This window comes from Dromiciops gliroides, chromosome 3 (assembly GCF_019393635.1).
Source record: "Dromiciops gliroides isolate mDroGli1 chromosome 3, mDroGli1.pri, whole genome shotgun sequence".
In the NCBI taxonomy this organism is placed as follows: Eukaryota; Metazoa; Chordata; class Mammalia; order Microbiotheria; family Microbiotheriidae; genus Dromiciops; species Dromiciops gliroides.
In genome coordinates this window covers 582,360,598-582,383,351 of record NC_057863.1, presented here as the reverse complement: position 1 = coordinate 582,383,351, position 22,754 = coordinate 582,360,598, and the positions used below count along the sequence as shown (strand labels likewise).

The window sequence follows — 22,754 nt, the reverse complement described above, 5'->3', positions numbered from 1 at the left end:
ATAGGGCACTGGCCCTGGATTCAGGAGGACCTGAGTTCAAATCCAGCCTCAGACACTTGACACTTACTAGCTGTGTGACCCTGGGCAAGTCAATTAACCCTTATTGACTACAGGAGAAAAAATCAAGAACAAAAATAACATTTTTAGTTTTTCAAAAAGAAAAAAATGAACAAACAAAACATAATTTTAATACAACAATGGAAATTACTCTCCTGGTCACTATATTTCCTGGTGAGACCTTATATTAGTACACAATAAACACTATTTTATGCTTTATCTTAATGCTAAATATGTTATGTTTGGCTTGGTTTTTGGCAGCAAGGGTCCTTTGCTAAACATGGTTTGTAATAAGGATCACCTCATGCCATCTTCTGGGAACATATCTCTCCATCCTGCATCCTTTATCCTGCTTGGAATACCAGGATTGGAGAAATCTCAGTTCTGGATTGCCTTCCCTTTTTGTGCCATGTATATTTTGGCCTTGATGGGAAATATCACCATTCTCCATGTGGTACGTATTGACCATACCCTCCATGAACCTATGTATATCTTTCTGGCTATGCTAGCTTTGACCGACTTAGTTTTATCCACTTCCACTCTTCCCAAGATGCTGGGAATCTTCTGGTTTGGTTCATGTGAAATTGATTACTATGCCTGCCTCACTCAAGTCTTTTTCATCCATGCTTTCTCTTCTGTGGAGTCAGGTGTACTCATGGCAATGGCCCTGGATCGTTATGTGGCCATCTGTTTCCCACTACGTCATTCAACGATCCTATCTCCCTCAGTGGTGGCCAAATTAGGTGTGGCAGTGATGGCAAGAGGTGTGTTTTGGGTGAGCCCCTTCTGTTTTATGGTCACCTGGAAACCCTTTTGCCCTAACAGAATCATTCCCCAATCATACTGTGAGCATATGGCTGTACTGAAGCTTGTATGTGCAGACACCAGAGCTAATCGTATGTACGGACTTTTTGTAGCCTTCTCTGTGGTTGGCTTTGACATCATAATCATTTCTGTGTCTTACATTATGATCCTGCAGACTGTGTTGCGTTTGCCATCAGGGGATGCTAGGAATAAAGCATTTGGCACATGTGCCTCCCATATTTGTGTTATACTGGCCTTTTATATTCCCGCACTCTTTACATTTCTTACACATCGCTTTGGCCAACAGGTTCCTCGGGTGGTCCACATAATGTTAGCAAACCTTTACCTATTGGTGCCTCCCATGCTGAATCCCTTTATTTATGGGGTGAAGACCAAACAAATTCGGGAAAGGGTAGCTCATGCCTTTTGCCAGAAGGTTACCTGAGATAAAGGTTACTCTATCACCACTCGCCTGAACCTCTTATTGGTTGAGGTCAGTGAATCAAGATAATTCCTTAGTAATACCCCAGCATGGCTCCAATAATCATCCTTTACACCTACCATTATATGTGGGGTAGAACAACATTCACGTGTCAAACTTTCTTTATCATTGCTTAAGATTCCAGGCATCACAAAAGGAGAGAAAAAGAATAATCATTCTGGCCTAGGAAACTTGCTTAGTCTCTATTTGAAAGAAGTGTTGAAAAACACTGTGTTATGGCTGTAATCTTATATTGAAAGATGAGGCCTTAAAGATAAATTATGATTTTGAGCTAGCTTCTAGCAGTTAAATAAACATTTAGGAGATTATGGGTGCTTCCCCCCTCCACTCTCCTCAATACAGTAAGTACTCATGAAACTCTCTAACATTGAAAAGGACTTTCATTACACAGATTTTCATGATCTAATTAGCATCACTGTAGATGTGACAGCTTGTCATGGTGAATATAGTGTTGATCTTAAATTCAGAAAGACCTAGATTCATGCCCTACATTTGATTCTTACTTGCTATGTGACCCTGGGCAAATCATTTAATCTCTATGTACTTCAGACAACTCTGATGTACGTGCTCAAATACCAGATAATATGTGACCCAAGGAACTCCTCCAAAATATGGAAGCTTAGATCATTTGACTAATGGTGTGATACACTTATCTGACTGCTTCTCTCTATATACTTCTGTTGGTAAAAAGAAAACAGCAGAGCTTTGAAATTTGTGAAGACAAACTTCAGTAGTATGCTGAGAAATTCATTTGCTATCCTTTGAATTAGTTTGGTTCTCCTCAATACTCTCCACATACTTAGATTTCATAGATTGTGGCTATAAGATATTCCAGGAACTCTTAGGGATTTAACATCCAGGAAGTTAAAAATAATGTAGACAGCTGTTAATCTTTGAAGGAACACAGGATCTAGAGGAAGAAAACCTGACATAGATTTGAATCTTTTTACTACTACCTTGTGAACTTGGAAATGTCACTATAAAACATTTGCCTTGATTTTATCATTTGCAAAACAAGGGAGCTGGATTATAATGCATCTATTGTCCATTTTTAGCTCTGAAACAGAAATTTTTAGGAAAGGTTTTTGCTGGCCTGTTTGAGAGAGAGAAATATATATATATGTAATTTTTATTTCTAATATATTGGTTTTTAATGTAATTAATATTTATGCAGCATTGGTTTTTAGAATTGGCTCTATCTGCCTAAACTCACCTTAGTCAAAAAATTCAGCACAAACTGGTTTAACAGAGTGGATGAAAGGGAGTGTTGCTATAGGTCATTCTTCTAGCCATTGGGACATTTACTTGATAACCCTTTTAACCTGGGACCTCTATTTTGATAGCCTATAATCAGAGAACAGTTCAGACTGAGCACTGCCCCAAAAGACAATTCTTTTGCCCTTGTCTTGTGAAACGTGTGAAACTAGGGGTGTTTTCATCTTCCTGGGGAAGATTAACCAGGTGATCTTGTTTGAGGTGGTTCTGATTTCATATCCAGGATTATTAGAGCTAGTTGCTTTATATCAATAAGCATTCCTTAATTGTAAGAGGGTCATGGTCATCCTGAAGGCCAACTTGCTTTTCTCAATTGTAGCCAATTTTGACATTCCACAACTCTTCTTACACCTGCATTTTGATAAAGAGAGTTTTTCCATCCCCTTTGGGGTGAAGGACTTACTGAGAAGGCCATTCTGACCCAACTTGTTAATAGTCACACCCATCACTTTCAATAAACTTATCTTGTCTGGAAAAAAGTGCTTCAGTATGCCTATACTTCATTTTATTCAATGCAAATGGAATCCTAGGGTTGTTCAACAGCTTCAGGAGCCAAATTTGCAGTTGGTTAGAAGGTACATATTAATGGAAATCAAGGGATCATAACAACTTTAGATTAAGCTGAGATTTAAAAAACATAGCATTAGTAATTATAATAGAAATGACAGAAATGTTGAAATGTCTGCATTAAACAAAATGACTAGACTCAGAACATAAATATTCATTTATGAGTTTGGGAGGAAAACAAACTTCAATTTCCCAGAGGATATATATGTCCACTTCATATATTTATTGCATCTTGGAAAATAAATAGAGCACAACCATTAGATGGCTGAGCAATATAGAAATCTCTAACAGGTTTCTTGACCAAAAGCTGAGATAGATGTGGTAGAACAGCATGTAGACAACTGCTTTTGGGAGCTAAAGGATAAATGATGAATTAGCAAATAGCAGATATTAACAGGGGTAAATTTTAACAAAGGAGGAGAAGGCTAACCTTATAGTAAAGTCACCAACCCTTCTAGTTGTTGGTAAACTGTGTCATGAGTGTTTTGCAGAAACTCACTGATCAAACTGTTGAGAAAAGGAATAAAACTGTTTTTTGTTGTTTTGGCTTTATTATTAATTTTATATATTTATATACATATATGTTTCAGTGCTGTCAATGTGGTAACTAAATAAATAGATCTAAGGTTTTTTTTTTAATCACTCTATTTTTGAAATAGGGGATTGTAAAAATTCAGCCTGATATGTAAATTACCATTTAAATCCAAGTCCATGAGGTGCCAAAACATAAGGTCTCCTGGGGTATATATATATTAGGGCAATGGGGGTTAAGTGACTTGCCCAGGGTCACACAGCTAGTAAGTGTCAAGTGTCTGAGGCTGAATTTGAACTCAGGTACTCCTGAATCCAGGGCCAGTGCTCTATCCACTGTGCCACCTAGCTGCTCCCAGGTATATATTTTAAAATACCAGATTTTATCTATGCAATTATATGTTTTAAAATATTTTTTGACAGTCTGCCAAGTTTTACTGTATGAGCCAAATAGAAGGGTACTATGTACAGAGGAGATAGGAGAGAATCATTTCTTGGTCTCCTCCTCCTTAGACAAAGTCTTGATGATCTCCTCCTTGAGCATCTCCTCCTGTAGATGCTCCTCCAGAAGCCTGGTCAGCCAGGAGCTTCTTCCAGGCCTTGTCTGACTTCAGTTTATGAATATGCTCCATGAGGATCTGTTTATTCTTGAACACATTACCCTTCACCTTCAAGTACAGGCTGTGGTACATATGGCGGTCAATCTTTTGGGATTGACGGTATCTTCGGAGTAGCAACCATAGAATCCTCATTCGCCTCAGCCAGGTCACCTTCTCAGGCATAAGAGCATTGGCAGTACTCTTTCTCTTACCAATGTCCATGTGCCTGCCCTTCTGTCAAGCCAGAGTATTTTTCTGGCATCTGGCACGGGAGTGCACAGTAACAGGCTTCTGGATGATCAGCCTATCTTTAATCAGCTTCGGTATCTGCTGATGGGAATTGGCATTGGCAATTTCATTGGTCTCATTGGGGTCAAGACATACCTTCTTTTTTCCACATCGAAGGACACTAGAGGCAAGCCTCTTCTGAAGCCTGAGCATACTCATGGCTGCAGCCGCAGCCTTAAAATATTTAAATGTAGAACTTTTAAAATTATTTACCATTCAACATTTCTTAATGGTAGCTCTAATATAGTCATGTCATTTTGGTCATCTTTGAGAACAAAGCACATCAACCAACAAACCAACTGTAAGTGCAGGAGATATTTAAATAAATTGTTATGTGAAATCTAATGTGGAAATTTATTTGGATTTGGGGACCCTACCTTTAGGCTGCGATTAGAAAGCCTTAGGCCCTCAGGGTCTCTTCCCCTCCTCCTCAGCTTGAGCTGAGCCAAAGAGCCCCATGGGCTATACAAGATGCCAGGTCAGACAGCTGGGGGGAAAAGCCCCCAGCCCCCTCCAACCTGAGCGGAGCTGTTCGGGAGATCCCGGATGGCCTGTGCTGAGTCTCGAGCTGTTCTAGCACCCCTCCCTGAACCAGCTGCAGCCCTGGCTAGCAGATTAGCTTGGTCTGTGGGGGCGCAGAAAGCCCTGAGATTTGAGTGGAGAGAAGAAAAGGTATATATAGAGCTGGGAGTTAGATCGGGAGAGGTGGGGGGGCTGAGGAGATTAGAAGGGGTTTGGTTTGGACAGACGAGAAGCGCAGCAGACTAGAGACGGGGCTACAAGGACGCAGGAGAAGATGAGAAGGACTAGGAGCAGGGAAAAGAGAGGTCGAAGGGCAGACTGATGGAGCAGACAGATAGAAGGTCAGTGAGAGAGAAACACAGGGGTTCAGCGGTGGCAGTAAGGAGGAGAGAAAAGTTAGAAGCAGGGGATTTACAAAGTGAAAGGGGCTTAGAGTTAGAATAAAGAACCTGAGTGCCCTGAGGCAGGCGCAGCTAAGGCCCTTATTGTATTAAAAAGGTTACAGGCCTTATTACAAACCAGGGAAAGTGTAATGTGCCCTGAGGCCGGAGGCAGCTAAGGCCCTTATTGTATTCAAGAAGTTCAAAGTGCAGCAGGTGGGAAAAAGACAGTGCAAAGAGATGCACTGCAATGCAGTCAGGTTGTACATTTTATTTCCCTGTATTCTTAATTTAAATAGTATCTCACAAATAAACTCTGTTTTGATTATTTAGTTAAGAGGCTTCTTAATCCTGTGCTTATCAATTTGGGAGTGGAGCAGTGTGGTGGAACTTTATAAATGGCCCACATTAAATTAAACACAGTCAGATAGCCAAACAGTCAAAAGTCCCCAGATTAGTCCTCCAGTCAGTTAGCCCCCCAAATTAGGCTAGTCAGTCAAAAATATTTCACATTTTAATGGCGACCACGAAGGGACTTATGGCCCAATTATAATTTCTCTAAACCTATAATTTTTCATTTAGTTATAATTTTTCATAAATCCAATTACAAATAATTTTCCCAGGTTAGATATAGTTATTAACAATTAATTTTTTACACTAATGGGGTAGAGCATAGACCAGAAAGATTTAAAAGTCTTTCTAAAATGAAGTACTGTAATTATGTTTTAAATCTCAGAACCCAAATTGCTACTATTTCTAGTGTTTTATTTAATAAACAATTTAATTAAAGTTTTGAGTTCCAAATTCTATCCTTCCCTTCCTTCTCTCTCCTATTCCTGAGAGGGTAAGTAATCAGATATAGGATACACATGTGCAACTATGTAAAATTTTCTCTTGTCTTTTGTCATAGATTTGGAGCTAAAAAGGCCTTAGAATTGATGTAGTCCAAATCCACTTGCTTTGTATTTAAAAAGAAATAATAAAAGCATCACATCAAATTCTTCTCATATTTAGATTAATTTTCTGCCAAGTTCTAAGCCTCAGAATACTTTAAAGATAAATGTTGTTTGGAGATTATGATTAGATAAAGGGAGAAACCAAAACTATTGTACTTGACTATATAATATTTGTCATATTTTACTTTTTAGATCTTGTCACCAAGTAGATGAAGTAAGCTGGCCTTCATAGCAACACATATGAACAGTGGATTTGGACTACATCAATTCTAAGGCCTTTTTAGCTCCAAATCTATGATACTTTGCTTCATAACAGAAAAGAATTGTGATGCAGACAGTTTCTATTTTCCTTTCAGTAGCAACAGCCAGTAATCATAATAAACATAAATGTCTCAGGAATTGGAGCCCATTCTAATTTTTTTTTTTTTTTAGTGAGGCAACTGGGGTTAAGTGACTTGCCCAGGGTCACACAGCTAGTAAGTGTTAAGTGTCTGAGGCCGGATTTGAACTCAGGTACTCCTGACTCCAGGGCCGGTTCTCTATCCACTGTGCCACCTAGCTGCCCCCCATTCTAATTTTTAATGTAAAAATAGAAAAATAGAATTTTAGCAAAATAACAGCTTGTATGGGATCATGCCATTTTTACATATAATTAATTCTCTTTCCCTGCAACATGTCCCAACCTCCACAGTCCATCTAAATGATTCAATAAATATATTAATAATGCTTGAGGAATTATTTTGTCACTAACATTTTGGTATATAATATAATAACCCCCAAAATCCAAATGTATTGTTTATTTATTTTTAACATTAATTTAAACTTTTTGAGTTCCAAATTCTTTTGCTCCCACCCATTGAGAAAGCAAGTAGTATGATATCAGTAATACATGGGAAATCATGCAAAACACATTTTTATATTAGTCATGATGCAAAAGGGAGAATAATAAAGAGAGCAAAAATACTTCATTCTGTACTGTGCAGTTACTGTATATATATGCTCATTTCACTTTGTATAAGCTCATATGAGCCTTCCTAAGTATCTCTGAAATCATCACCTTCATCATTTGTTACAAATAATAGTATTCAATCATAATCATATACCACAACTTGTTCAGCCATTACCAATGGAGAGCATACCTTCAATTCCCTTTTCTTTTTTGCCACCAAAAAAGGGGCATTATAAAAATTTTTGCATACATAGGTCCTTCTTTTCCTTCTTTGATCTCTGTGAGATATAAACCTAGTAATGGAAATTTAGGGTCAAAGGTTATGCACAGTTTTATAGTCCTTTGGGTGTAGTTCTAAAATGTTCATTAGAAAGGTTGCACCAGTTCACAACTCCAATAGGTATGCATTAGTATCCCATTTTATCCACATCCTCTCCAGCATTTATCATTTACCTTTGCTGTCCTGTATGCCAATTTGATATGTGTCAAATTGTACCTCAGAGTTGGCTTAATTTGTATTTACCTAATCAACAATTATTTAAAGCATTCTTTCATGTGACTATTTGTAGTTTTGATTTCTTCTTCTGAAAGCTTCCTGTCCATATCCTTTGACCCTTTATCTACAAGGAAATGGCTCTTGAAAAATAAATTTGACTCAGTTCCCTCTATTTGAGAAATGAAGCCTTTATTAGATACCTGATGTAAAATTTTCTTCATTTCCTCCTTCTAATTTTAGCTCTATTACTTTTGTTTATGAAAAACATTTTAAATTTAAAATAATCAAAATTTACTATTTTATTTCCCATGATCCTCTTTCTCTTGTTTGGTTATAAATTCTTCCCATATCCTTAGATCTAATAGTAAAATTTTACACACTTTCCTAATTTGCTTGTGCTATCACCTTAATGTCTAAACTATATACCCATTTTGACCTTATCTTGGTATGTGGTGTTTACATGCTGGCGCTTGCCTAGTTTCTACCAAATTGTTTTCCAGTTTCCCTAGAAATTTTTATCAAATAGAGACTTCTTGGCTCCAAAGCTTAGATCTTTATATTTATCAAACACTAGATTATTATTGTCATTTACTGCTGTATATTGTGTCCCTTATTTATTACATTGATCCAACTTAGCCAGTGCAATGTTTTTTTTTTTATGATTTCTGCTTTGTAATATAGTATGAAATCTGGGATGGCTAAACCACCTTCCTTCACTTTTTTCTCCTTGATTCATTTGATATTCTTGATTGTTTATTCTTCCAGGTGATTTTTTTTCCTAGCTCTTTAGTACTTTTATTGGTATATTTTGGTAGAATTATCATTTCTATTGTATTGGCATAACCTATCCATGGAAAAGTTGTTTAAATGTCTTTATTTGTGTGAAAAGCATTTTTCAATTTTTCTCATATCGTTCCTAGGTTTGTCTTAGAAGGTAGACTCCCAGGTATTTAATCTTGCCACCAATGGACTTCCTCCTTCTGTCTGTTCCTACAGAATTTTGTTGGCAAAATATAGAAATGCTAATTATTTTATGGGTTTATTTTTTATCCTGTTATTTTACTAAATATATTGTTTTGAATAAGTTTTCTTTTATTTGATTCTCTAGGCTTCTCTAAATATATCATCATATTGTCTGCAAAGAATGATAGTTTTCTTTACTCATTGCCGATTTATATTCCTTCTATTTCTTTTTTGGTTCTTCTTGTTATAGCTAATATTTCTAGTATATTACTGAGTAGTAGGGGTGAAAATCAATAGCCTTCTTTCATCCTTGCTCTTCTTTGGAAGGCTTCTAGTTTGTCCCTTTTGAAAATAATGCTTACTTTTGGTTTTAGATAGATATTGCTTATCAATTTAGGGAAAGCTCCATTTATTCCTATGCTTTCTAATGTTTAAGATAGGAAAGTATTATATTTTGTCAAAACCTTTTCTGCATTTATTGAAATATCCATATGATTTTTATTGTTTTTGTTATTGATAGGCTTGATTTAGGATTGGAGTTTTTCTAATATTGAACAAGTTCTCCATTTCTAGTAGTCCCATGGAAGATATAATCAATTAATATTCCAAGCATCTGTGTATTAGTTATACACTATGCCTTCAAGGGGCTTATATTCTAATTGGGGATAGAACAAATGGATAAAAACTCTTTAATTTCCAAGATGAGAGTTTATAATGAACACATCTTCCCAGGAAGCAGCACAGAGATAGGGGACATTTAACTTAGGTTTTTTTTTTTTTCAAGGAAAGCTTCAAGACTAGATGCTTCTGCCCATTCTCTGGAATGCCATATTATTTCAAAACAAGGCATTGTCAGGAGCAGAACCATGATTGAAGAGAAGTAAGGACTCACTGGAGCTCTCTCTAAAATGCCTCCAAAGACCTTTAAATAATGTCCTAAAACAAGTTCTGGAGTGGAAGAATCCCTAAAAGGATGGAATGAAACAATATTCCAGCCCAAAACAACTTATAAGATCTGCAGGAAAAGTTCATCACATTAGGGGTACAGTGAAGTACACTCCAGAGCAGGCCCCACTAAACCAAGAATGGACCTTGAGAGCCATTGTATCAGCAGCATCAATAACCACTTCTAGAGCTCTCAGTTCTTAGATGGTAAGGGTGTCAACAATGTTTAGAAAGAGATCATAGGTGTATCTTTGCTAGCACTAGGGGCAGTATTCTTTTGCTTTTCTCATACTCTGATCTGGATTACAGTCCTAGGTGGTAGCATCAAGGCAAGGAGAAGCACCAGCACACCAGATCTTGAGGTCACAGTAGAGCAGTGACAGTTACAGAGCAGAAAATAATGCATGTTTTTACTTACAAAATAGAGCACCAGCAAGGAGAGTGGTAAACACACCTTTGTTTATATCATACCACATTAGAAGAACTGAATGCTTACAGGTCTCTAGAAATAGCTCTGAAAACAGTTGGACAAAACCTAAAAAAGTTTGGAACAGTGGACTCTTCACTCGGGAAGCAGAGCCCCACTTTAGCAGAGTCAAATATATAAGCAAACAACAGAAAAATACTCTGATTATAGACAGTTACTATTGTGAAAAGGAAGATCAAAACACACATTCAGAATACAGGAAAATGAAAACTGTTACATCCAAAACCTCAAAAAAAAAATATTAACTGTTCTCAGGCCATGAAAAATCTCAAAAAGGATTTTGTTTTTTATAAGATTTCTAGTTCCAAATTTTTCTCCCTCCCTCTCTTCCCCCCATCCTTTCCAAGACAGCAAGAAATCTGATATAGATTATATATATGTATCTATATATATTCACATTAAATATTTCAATATTAATCACATTATGAAAAAACAATCAGAACAAAAGGGAAAAACCTCAAAAAATAAAAATAAAAAATGAAAATAGTAGAAACAGTACGGTTCAATTTGCATCTAGATTCCACAGTTCTTTTTTCTGGATGTGGAGAGCATTTTCCATGATAAATCCTTTGGAATTATCTTGGATTGTTGTATTGCTGAGAAGAGTTATGTCTATCACAGTTGATTAACACAATGTTGTTGATACTTTGAACAATGTTCTCCTGGTTCTGTTCATTTCACTCATCATCAGTTCATTTAAGTCTTTCCAGGTTTTTCTGAAATCTGTCTGCTTATCATTTCTTACAGCACAATATTATTTGATTACATTCATATTCCACAACTTGTTTAGCCATTCCTCATTTGATGGACATCTCCTAAATTTCCGATTCTTTGCTACCACAAAGAGAGCTACTAAAATATTTTTGTACATGTAGGTCCTTTTCCCTTTATATAATCTTTTTGGGATAAAGACCCAATGATTGTATTGCTGGGTCAAAGGGTATGCACAATTGTATAGCCCTTTGGGCATAGTTCCAAATTGATCTCTAGAATGATCTTTAGTCCACAGTTCCAACAATGCATTAGTTTTCCAATTTTTCCACATCTCCAGTATTATTTTCCTTTTTTGTAATATTGGCCAATCTGATAGGTCTCAGGTGATATCTCAGAGTTGTTTTAATTTGCATTACTCTAATCAGTAGTGATTTAGAGCATTTTTTCATATAGCTTTGATTTGTTCATCAGTAAACTGCCTGTTCATATCCTTTGAACACTTCCCAATTGGGGAATGACTTGCATTCTTATACATTTGATTTAGTTATATATATATATATAAATGAGTCCTTTTTTCAGAAATGCTGGCTGAAAAAAGTGTTTCCCAGCTTTCTGCTTCCTTCTAGTTTGGGCTGCATTGAATCTATTGTTACAAAAACTTTAATGTAATCATAATCATCCATGTTGCATTTCATAATATTCTCCATCTCTTGTTTGGTCATAAACTGTTCTCCTCTCTGTAGATCTGAGAGGTAACCTATTCCTTCCTCTCCTAATTTACCTATGATATCATCCTTTATGTCTAAATCATGTACCCATTTTCACCTTATTTTAGTATATGGTGTAAGAAGTGGGTCTAGGCTTAGTTTCTTCCATGCTATCTTTCAGTTTTCCCAGAAGATTTTGTCAAATAGTAAGTTTTTATCCCAGAAGCTGTAGTCTTTGGGTTTATCAAGCAGTAGATTAATAAAGTCATTTACTGCTGTGTCTCCTCTGCCTAACCTATTCCATTGACCTACCACTCTATTTCCTAGCCAGTACCAAGTAGTTTTGATGACTGCCACTTTATAGTATAGCTTCATATTTGATATGTCTAGCCCACCTTCCTGTGTATTTTTTTCATTAGTTCCCTTGATATTTTTGACCTTTTGTTCTAGATGAGTTTTTAAATTATTTTTTCTAGCTCTATAAAATAATTTTTTGGTAGTCTGATTTGTATGGCACTGAATGAGTACATTAAGTTAGGGAAAATCATCATTTTTATTATATTAATTTGGCCTATTCTTGAGCAATTAGTAATTTTCCAGTTGTTTAGATCTTATTTTATTTCTGTGAAAAGTGTTTAGTAATTGTGTTCAGAGTTCCTGGATTTGTCTTGGCAGGTAGACTCCCAAATATTCTATATTGTCTACAGTTACTTTAAATGGAATTTCTCTTTCTATCTCTTGCTGCTAAGCTTTGTTGGTCATGCATAGATATGCTGATGATTTATGTGGATTTATTTATAACCTGCAACTTTGTTAAAATTGTTAATTGGTAAACAATTTCTTAAAAATTAGAGTTAAGCAAGTGGAAGCTAATGATTCTATGACACATGAAGAAACAATAAAAGGAGACCAAAGGAATAAAAATATTGAAAATTGTGAAATATCTAATGGTATATAGAATAAGATTGCGGGAAAGAAGATAAGGGAGGGAATCATATAGAGGTGTATAAAATAAGCAATAAGAGAATAAGGGGAAAGATAAGGTAACAGGGATAGGGTAAAAAGAAGCTAAGAACAAAAGTAGTAAGTAAAAATAAAATGGAGGGACATTCATAAATAGTAATTACAACTTTTTCAAATCTATAAGAATATGAGTCAATCCTCAATTGACAATCAAAAGGTATGAATAGGCAGTTCTCTGATGAAGAAAGCAAAACAATTTATAATCATACAAAAATGCTCCAAATCATTATTGTTTAGAGAAATGTGGATTTAAACAACCTAGCGATATAAATTTACAACTAATAGATTGGTTAAAATGATATGAGGAAAGTGACAAATGTGGAGAGAATATGGAAAATTCAGAACACTAATTTATTGATTGTGGAATTGTGAACTGACACAACAATATTGGAAAGCAATCTGGAATTATGCTCAAATAGTTATTAAACTAACTATACCCTTTGATCCAGAAATATGACTACTTCGTATCTTTCCAATGATGACTAGCAGAAAAGGAAAAGAACCTATATGTTCTTTACTTTCTCAACATTTTCTTTTTATTCAGTACCTTTGTTCTAGGGAGGCAAAATGAGACTGTACCACTAGGGCCAATGGCTTCTTTCAAAAATAAAAAGTGGTTGGGTGATCACTCAGTCAACACACATTTATTAAGTACTTATTTTCCAACTGGCATTGTGCTAAGCCCTGGGGATTGTTGTTTTTTCATCATTCTCTAAGAGGACCATGATAGATGTCATGACTTGAACTGAATTGGATTTAAATGAGAGAGGCTTATACAGGGTCACTAGTGGTATGCAAACTCTAAATGAGCAGGAGCCCAGAGTGATTTAGAACCTGAATCAAATTTAAAAAAAAATTCTGCATACTTTGGTATTAATGAAATTTTATGAATTTATTTTTAATAGCATTTCTATACTATATCTGGATCTTTCCTTGGAGAGTGAGACATGCTCTATCTTAATTCTTATATTTTTAAGTAATGAACATTTTCATTTATAGTTTTGAGTTCCAACTTTTATCCCTATAAGGGGCTAAAATTCTAGCTATTCTTTCTAAAATATCTAATGAGTGGTCACCAATAAATTATGAGCTTTAGCAAGAGTTAGACTTTTAAGCATTTATTAAGGAGAATAAGAATTTGGTAAAGAGAGAGAGAAAGGCCTAGATTAATCTATCTATCAAAGGGAGAGCATGTTTCTAGCTCCACTCTGCCAGAGTACACATGAAACAGACAGAGGATCAGCCTTGCCGCTCTTTCTCCCACAAGCAGACGTCACATCCTGATGCCAAAGAAAAGCCACATGGCCTTGCCCTCAGAGGCCTTCTCCTCATGGTGGGGCTTTCCTACAGTAAGTCTCCAGTAGGTGGCATCATTCCAATCATTACATCCCTCCTTCCTTCCCTCCCTTGCACTAGTCCCTGAGGTGACAAGCAATCAAACATGGGTTATACATGTACAAATTTGTAAAACATTACCATATTAGTAATTTTGTACAAAAAAACTTGAATAAAAGAAAAAATGAAAGAAAGTGAAAAATAGTATGCTTTAGTTTGTGTTCCATCAATATCAGTTCTTTCTTTGGAGGTGGGTAGTTACATCAATAGTCCTCTGGGATTGTCTTGGATCATTGCACTGTTGAGAATAGTTAAATCATAGACAGTTCTTCATCAAACCATCAAACAATGTTGCTGTTTCTGTGCACAGTGTTCACTTAGTTCTGCTCGCTTCCCTATAAATCAATTCATACAAGTATTTCCAAGCATTTCTGAAATCATCCTGCTTGTCCTTTCTTGTAGCATAATAATATTACATAATCATCATATACCACAGCTTGTTTAACCATTCCCCCAAAGGATGGGCATTCCTTTGATTTCCAATTCTTAGTCACCACAAAAAGAACTGCTACAAATATTTTTGCATAAATAGGTCTTTTTTCTACCATGAGTCTAAAATCCTTACCCTAGGCATCAATTTTAAATCAATTTCACCTTCCTGGGATACTAATCTCTTTCTCAGTATGAGAAATACTAGGGGCATTATAAGGCTTAAATGAGATAATGGATATAAAGCACTTTAATAACCTACTTTATAGATGCTAGGTATTGCCATTTTTTCTTGGTAGTATATAATCACCAAGTCTCTAGTCTGGTGACTTTATTCCATGAGCCTTCTGGTGCACTTTTGCTGAGGTCAAACAATATTTATAAAGAAATACAGGGGTGTGTGGATAAATGTTTAACGACTGGGCTTTCAGAAAAAATATCCACATAGTTTTAAGTTTTCCTACATTATTAACACTTTCTTAAGTAATCAACAAGATAATAAAGCAAACCATGGCATGTAGGATTGTCAATTTCTGGAGTGTAAATACTCATACTGAAAATTTCACAATTTCAAACAGGTTAGAACATGCTCCAGCATACTCCTATCGGTAACTGAGTTTCAGTGATTAAGCCCTTAAACGTTCTTACATTTTCTATTAACCTTTGAGTGTTGATTCTCTAGAATTTTCTTAGTATAACATAATATCATCTGCAATTAATGATAGCTTTGTTTCCTGAATACCCATTCTAATTCCTTTAATTTCATTTTCTTATTGCTATTACTAACATTTCTAATATAATATTAAATAATAGAGGTGATAATGGGCATCCTTACTTCACCCCTGATTGTATTGCTAAGACTTCTAGCTTATCCCCATTACAGATAATGCTCTCTGATGTTTTTTTTTTCTTTTGTTGTTGGTGGTAGTGGTGTTGGTGGTGCTGTTTCCCTGCCTTGGGGCAAGGAGGGTTAAGTGACTTGTCCAGGGTCACACAGCTAGTAACTATCAAGTATCTGAGGACAGATTTGAACTCAGGTCCTCCTGAATCCAGGGCTAGTGGTTTATCCACTATGCCACCTATCTGGACCTCACTGATGGTTTTAAATAAATATTACTCATCATTTTAAGGTAAGCTACATTTTTTCCTATGTTCTCTAGTGTTTTTAAAAGGAATGGATACTGCATTTTGTCAAAGGCCTTTTAGCATGTATTGATCTAAATATATTATTTCTGTTGGTTTTATTTTTGATATGATCAATTATGCTGATAGTTTTCCTAATATTGAACCAGCCCTGAATTCCTGGTATAAATCCCACCTGGTCATAATGTATGATCCTTGTGATGTATTGCAGCAATATTTTTGTTAGTATTTTTTTTCAATATTCATCAGTGAGATTGGTCTATAATTCTCTTTCTCTGTTTTGGCTCTTCCTTTTTTGTATATCAGAACAATGTTTGTCTCATAAAATAAATTTGGCTGGATTCCTTCACTTATTTTTTCAAATAATTTATAAAGTATTGAGATTAATTGTTCTTTAAATGTTTGGTAGAATTCATTTGTGAATCCATCTGTTCCTGGGGATTTTTTCTCAGGAAATTCATCGATGATTTGTTCAATTTCATTTTCTAAAAGTTGGTTATTTAAGTATTTTATTTCTTCTCTTAATCTGGGTAATTTATATTTTAGTTGATATTCATCCATTTCATATAGACTGTCAAGTTTATTGGCATATAATTGGCTCTAATACCAAGAAATTTATTATGAGTTAGAGGTATCATCACCCCATGTTAGAATGTAAGCAGTTTAACATTTTAACATCCCTCTTAATTTATTTTTCCTGAATACCTTTTTAGGCTTCTCTAGGGTCTTGTAATTTAAAGTCAAATTTTCTATTCAGTTCAGGTCTTTTCATTACAAATACCTGAAAGTCCTCTTTTACATTGAAGTTTCATTTTTTCCCCTGGAAGATTATAATCAGTTTTGCTGGGTAGGTAATTTTTTATTGTAATCCTAATTCCTTTGCCCTCTGGAATATCATATTCCATTCCCTCCATGCTTGTCCATGTCCTCCAGTGCCAACATTCAGAATCAGATGCTTTACTCCTCTTCTGCCACAGTTTCTCCAAGGTCTCTTGCACATCAGTGCATTTCCATAGCATCAGGCTCCCACACAATGCTTTGCCTCCTTTGAACATTTAACAGCAAAGTAAAACAGAAAGGACAAAAAGATGTTCCCTGCTTGCAAAAGAAAAAAGAAAAAAGGGAGATCCCTTGAAAAAAGACAAAAGAAATGCAATAGGTAAGGAAAGAAAGGAAAAGAATGGAAAGGAAAGGGGGTGGGGTTGAAACTGGGATAAGAAGAAAGAGAATAGTAAGGAAAGGAAAGGAAATTAAAAAGAAGAAAAGGGAACTGAGAAAAAGAGGAAAGAGGGGAAATAGAAAGGATTTTCGCCAACAGAAAGACAAACTGCTGTTGCTTTCTTTATTTTAAACAAACTACTTTATTTAAAGGTTTCCTTTCCAAGTTGTATTCCTCCCTCCCCCGCTCCCTCCCTGCCCTGCCCACCCCCATCCCCGCTTCAGACCACAGGCCATCAGCAGAGGTTTATACAAGCACAATTTGGTAACACATTTCCATATTAGTCATTTTGAAGAAGAAAATTTGAATTGAAGAGAAAACAAAAGGAAGAAGGTGGGGAGATAGTGTGGCTTGGTCTGTGTTCACTCAAGATGACTTCTTTCTTAGGAGTTGTATGGTATGTTTCTTCCTTTGGGATTGTCTTGGGTCATTGTATTGTTGAGAATAGCCAAGGCATTCAGAGTTCTTCATGGAATAATATTGCTGTCACTTTGCACAGCCTTCTCCTGTTTTTGTTCACTCACCATCCATCCATTTGTGGAAGTCTTTCCAGGTTTTTCTGAAGTCCTCCTGCTTGTAATTGCTGATAGCACAATAATGTTCCATGAAAAACCATGCATCCCAGCTTGATAGGCCATGCTCCACTTGATGGACATCCCATTGATTTCCAATTCTTAGCCACCAAAGCGCTGTTGTAATTACAAAATGCTCTTTCTGATAAGGTACAGAGTGGAACAGCTGGGAAGGATGCTCTCAATATCCCTTCCCAGCTCTCCTGGACTGGAATGTCCTGGCAGCCTGTCCAGAAGAAAGGAAATGGGTTGACATTAAACTTCCTGCACTGCTGCACAGGACTCACCAAGCTGCCCCCAAGGCCAGAATCCAGGATCAAGTGGTTCTTTCCATTAGCAAGGAGAGGCTAAAACAGACATGGCTGCTGGACATCTTGGCCTGCCAGCCTCCAGATTTTCCATGGGATCCTGGACTATAGGACTTCCTAGGCAACTATGCTCATTATGTCAGCAGCAGGGTGACTTTCTGGCTGGTCCACTTAGGGCCAGGTAGCAACATAAAGAGGACATGCTTCATGTTCTCTCAGTACCCTTGCCAGTGCCCTGGCTTGTATGAAGGCCCATTATTATTATTATTATTTTTGCTGGGCAGTGAGGGTTAAGTGACTTGCCCAGGGTCACACAGCTAGTAAGTGTCAAGTGTCCGAGGCCAGATTGGAACTCAGGTACTCCTGAATCCAGGGCCAGTGCTTTATCCACTGTGCCACCTAGCTGCCCCATGAAGGCCCATTCTTAGAGAAAGACACCAAGGCCCAGACAAAGCTAGAAAGGCCCTCTGGCTCCATTGCTAACTGCACCTTCCTCACAGTCTTCCCAGTGTTCCAGCCACTGAGCCACCCAGCTGAGAATAGACAGGGGAGAGGGCTCACTTCATTTCAGGGAATATGCTTGTTTTGCTTTTCTTCTTTGTTCATGGTTTTCCAAGTAAAGTTCTTTAGGGAAAATATGAGTCAAGCTTGCACTTTGTCCTCAGCCAGGAGTCCTCTCCCATCTGTGGCTCCTGTGTGGAGTTGCCAGCTGTTTGGGGAGAGAGGGTGGGCAGTGGAGGTACAGGCGGGTCCCTTTTGTGTGTGTGTGTGTGTGTGTGTGTGTGTGTGTGTGTGTGTGTGTGTATCTTACCAGGCCTGCAGGTGGCAGACCTGTGAGCAACATGGCCCAGAGAGCATACCCTTGCAACTTTTGCCAAAGGAAAGGACCAGGTGATCCTGAATTCCCACCTCCAGGGCAGCCCATGATGTCTTACACTTGCCTCACTCAGGAACTATAGTTGATCCAACCAGGAATCATGGTCAGTATTGTGCTATGGATGATCTGCAGGTTCTCCAGCACATTCAGAAAGCCTTTCTCTTGCAGCGTGTTCAGTCTCTCTCTCTCTCCCTGCCCCCCCCCTCCTCCCCAGGCTTGCTGCTTCTCTATTCAGGACACTCTCAAGCTAGTTGCTGTTGCTACTTCCTCTTTCTTTCCTTCTCCTACCCTTCATACTATTCTTATGAATATATGGATCACATAGATTTCATGGAGGTAACTTACTTTCCAAATGGATTTTATGAGGCCCTAGATTAATTGGAGCAAATTGCCCTTTGCTCAAAGACTTTAAAGTGAAACCAGACAATCCCTATTTACTTTCCCCAAGAGAAAAAATAAACTCAAATACCCCTTTGAAATTCCCATTCACTATCTTCTTCCCCCGAAGAGAGACCTCCTTATCTCTGATAATACCCCTCCTGTTTAGCATCAGCTTTAAGTTGAGCTGTTAAATTATTTGTATTGTTTAACTAATTCACATTTGTAATGGGTTGATCTGTATCATGCCAGTGAAGTTATTCTGTAACCTGTGAGCCAAGAAACCTTGAAAACCTTTAGAAAAAAGGGGAGCTTTGAGCTTCTCTCTAAGGAGGGGGTGTCTCCACATCATCATGTGTTATATATTTCTTCTTGGGACAAAATATTAAATTGATATTTTGTTTTTTCTGTCTGTTCTCTGATCTGGTTTGTCTTGTAGGAGATATTAAATTTTCTGATCTGGTTCTTAACCATGTTCTCTGATCTGGTTATATTTGTAGGAGGACAGGTATGGGAAAAAATTGTAGGAGATATTATAAGATATTATTATTTATGTGATCTGTTTATTAATTTTGTAGGAGAGATTAAAGATTATTTCTCTCATTTGTCTGTAGGAGACAGGCAGATACAAAAGCTATATTTTAATATTTGACAATGCTTTTCTTTTTCTTCTCCTCCTCCTTCTGCTTCTTTTATTTCTCCCTTTTGGACATAATCTGATGCTCACCCCTCAGATCACCTCTGCTCTGCTTATCTCCATTATGGTTCTGGTCACCTGGGCCTCTCTGCCCAGACAGGTATTTGTTTGTAGTGTTAGCTACAATATCACCACCTTCCAGAAGACTTTCCTGCATTAATCTGCTGATATTCCCTGTGTGATGTTTAAAATCTAATGTGTGATCACTTTATCTGCACCCCCCCCCCAGTGTGTGTGTGGTGGGGTAGAACTAGCTAAGTTTACTGATAAATTTGCAAAAATTTAGGCTTTTAAACATTTATTAAAGTATATTAGGGGTTAGCAAAGAGAGAGAGAGAGAAAGCTACCTTCACCTGGCTATGCATGCTTCCAACATGAGGACACTTGAAGTTCTCTTTACCACATGTTTGCTAGGGGCCGGGGCCCTGGTTCTCACAATGTCTTTCTCAGCAGGGGGTGGCACTATGGTGTTTATAATTTTCTTAGTGTTCTTAATCTCTATAGTATCATTTCCTCACTATAACACAAAGAAAATAAGAATAAAAATAAAAATAGGAATAGAACATTCAAATTCATAAGGACCAGGTGTAACATGATTTCAATCCTGGCCTGGGTGAATAACCAGGATAAAAAGCTCAAGAGGCTAAAGCTCAAGAGGCTAAGATCCATTGGAAAAAATAAAGGGAGAGACACATGGCAATAGGAAGCTAAAGTTAGAAAAAGTGTACTTACAGGCTAACTTGGAATTTAAGGGGACAGAACATAGAAATTAGGGGAAAATTTCTTACCCAAATGGAAGATCAGAAGATCCTGGGGTTCAGCATTGTCCTGGCTGGCTCACCAACTGTGAAGCTTAAAAAAAATCTAACTGTGATGTCTAAAAATCTGCTGTGTGGTCGCCTTAAATTAGAAACTCATAGCACCAATCTTTGGGCATTAAGTATTTATTAAAGTATATTATGGGTTAGTAAGGAGAAACATGTTGAGAAAGGAAGAGATCTGTCTACTCTGCCTACTCTGCCTGCCCCTGCCACCAACAGTAAGTTCTGAACAAAAAAAGGAAAGATCCTCAGTCTCCTAGAGCAGAAGCTTTCTTCGGGTCAGAAGAGGGTTGGTCCCCACACACAGCTCCAAACTAACTGGCTGGTCAATTGATTGACATGACTTACAGATGGTCTATGAATAGATGTAACTTCCAGACGCCAGGCAGTTACATGCTTTCTCCTCAGGATGGAGCTGCCCTGGTTCTCACAATGTCTTTCTCAGCAGCATGGTAACGCTCTGATTCTCACATAATGCAAGTTTTAGCAACTTATATATTAATGGAGGTCTTCAAATGTGATATTCTGGAGAGCAATAGAGCTAAGATTACAAAAAAGAATAGCCGACCTAGCAAAACTAAGTATAAACCTGCAGGGGGAAAATACATATTCAGTGAAATACAGGACTTTCAAGCAGTCCTGATGAAAAGACCAGAGCTGAATATAACATTTAACTTCTAAATACAATACTCAAGAGAAGAATAAAATGGTAAACAGAAAACAGAAATCAAGGGACTTAATAAGGTTAAACTATTTATGTTCCTACATGGGAAGATGATATTGTAACTCCTAGGAACTTTCTCATTATTAGGGCAGATAGAAGGAGTATTAATAGACAGAGGGCACAGGTGTGAGTTGAATATGAAGGGATGCTGTCTAAAAATTAAATTAAGGGTTGAGAGAGGAATGTGCCCAGAGAATGGGAAAGAGAGGGATAGAATGGGTTAAAATACCTCACATAAAGGAGGCAAGAAAGAGCTTTTACAATGGAGAAAATGGAGCGAAGGTTGGGGAATGTTTGAACCTTACTCTCATCAGAATTGGCTCAGGGAATAACATATATATTCAATTGGATATAGAAATCTATCTTACCCTGCAGGGAAATAGCAGGGGAAGGAGAGAAGAGAGGTGGAGATGCTCATAGAAGAGAGGATGGATTGGGGGAGGTAGTAGTCAGAAGCAAAACACTTTTGAAGAGGGAAAGGGTCAAAGGAGAGATTAGAGAATAAGCAATCATAACTGTGAAAAACATTTGTGAAGAATTTTTTTCTGACAAAGGCCTCATCTCTCAAATACATAGAGAAATGCATCAAATTAATAAAAATAAAAGCCATTTCCCAAAGACAAGTGATCACAAATTGTGAACAGTCAGATTTCAGATGAAGTAATCAAAGCTATCTAAACAAATATGAAGAAAATGCTCTAAATTACTATCGATTGGAGAAAAGCAAATTGAAACAATTCTTCAGTACAACCTCACACCTATTAAATTGGCTTAAAGGACAGAAAAGGAAAATGACAAATGTTGGAGGGAATGTGGAAAAATTGAGACACTAATGCACTGTTGGTGGAGCCATTTGGAACTATGCCCAAATATTGATAGTTGCTCTTTTCTGGTGGCAAAGAATTAGAAAGTGAGGGAATGCCTATCAATTAGGGAATGACTGAACGACTTATGGAATATGAATGTGATGGAATACTACTGTGCTATAAGAAATGATCTAGATGCTCTCAAAAAAACCTGGACACTTACATGAACTGATGCCAAGTGAAATGAGTAGAATCAGCAGAACATGGATGCAGAAATAGCAATATTATAAGATAATCAACAGTGAATGACTTAGCTATTCTCAGAAACAGTGATCCCAGACAACCCTGAAGGACTTATGATGAAAAATGCTATCCATCCCCATAGAAAGAACTGATAGAATCAGAATACAGATAGAAGCATACTTTTTAGAAACTTCTTTTGTTTTTCCTTGGGTTTTGATTTTGCTGTTTGTTTTCTTTTTTTTTAACATGACTAATAAGGAAATATATTTTCCATGAGTATATGTATATAACCTATAAGAAATTCCTTGTCTTCTCAATAAGGGTCATGAAGTGGGTGGGAGAGACTTCTGAAAAATGGGGATGGTAGGCAATGATTA

At 37.0% G+C, this 22,754-nt stretch overlaps 1 protein-coding gene and 1 pseudogene across 1 annotated transcript; one reads left to right on the top strand and one right to left on the bottom strand.

Annotated features, from left to right (window-relative positions):
- The first annotated feature begins 361 nt into the window (after positions 1 to 361).
- LOC122750586 (olfactory receptor 52R1-like) lies at positions 362 to 1,306 on the top strand. Its single transcript, XM_043997333.1, has one exon. It carries the CDS (start codon positions 362 to 364, stop codon positions 1,304 to 1,306), a length of 945 nt encoding a protein of 314 aa, XP_043853268.1.
- Positions 1,307 to 4,223: 2,917 nt separating this feature from the next.
- LOC122751041 lies at positions 4,224 to 4,782 on the bottom strand (annotated as a pseudogene).
- Positions 4,783 to 22,754: the final 17,972 nt, after the last annotated feature.

What these genes read in the sequence shown, in the direction of transcription:
- LOC122750586 (XM_043997333.1), top strand. Translation starts at nt 362, where the DNA reads ATGCCATCTTCTGGGAACATATCTCTCCATCCTGCATCCTTTATCCTG.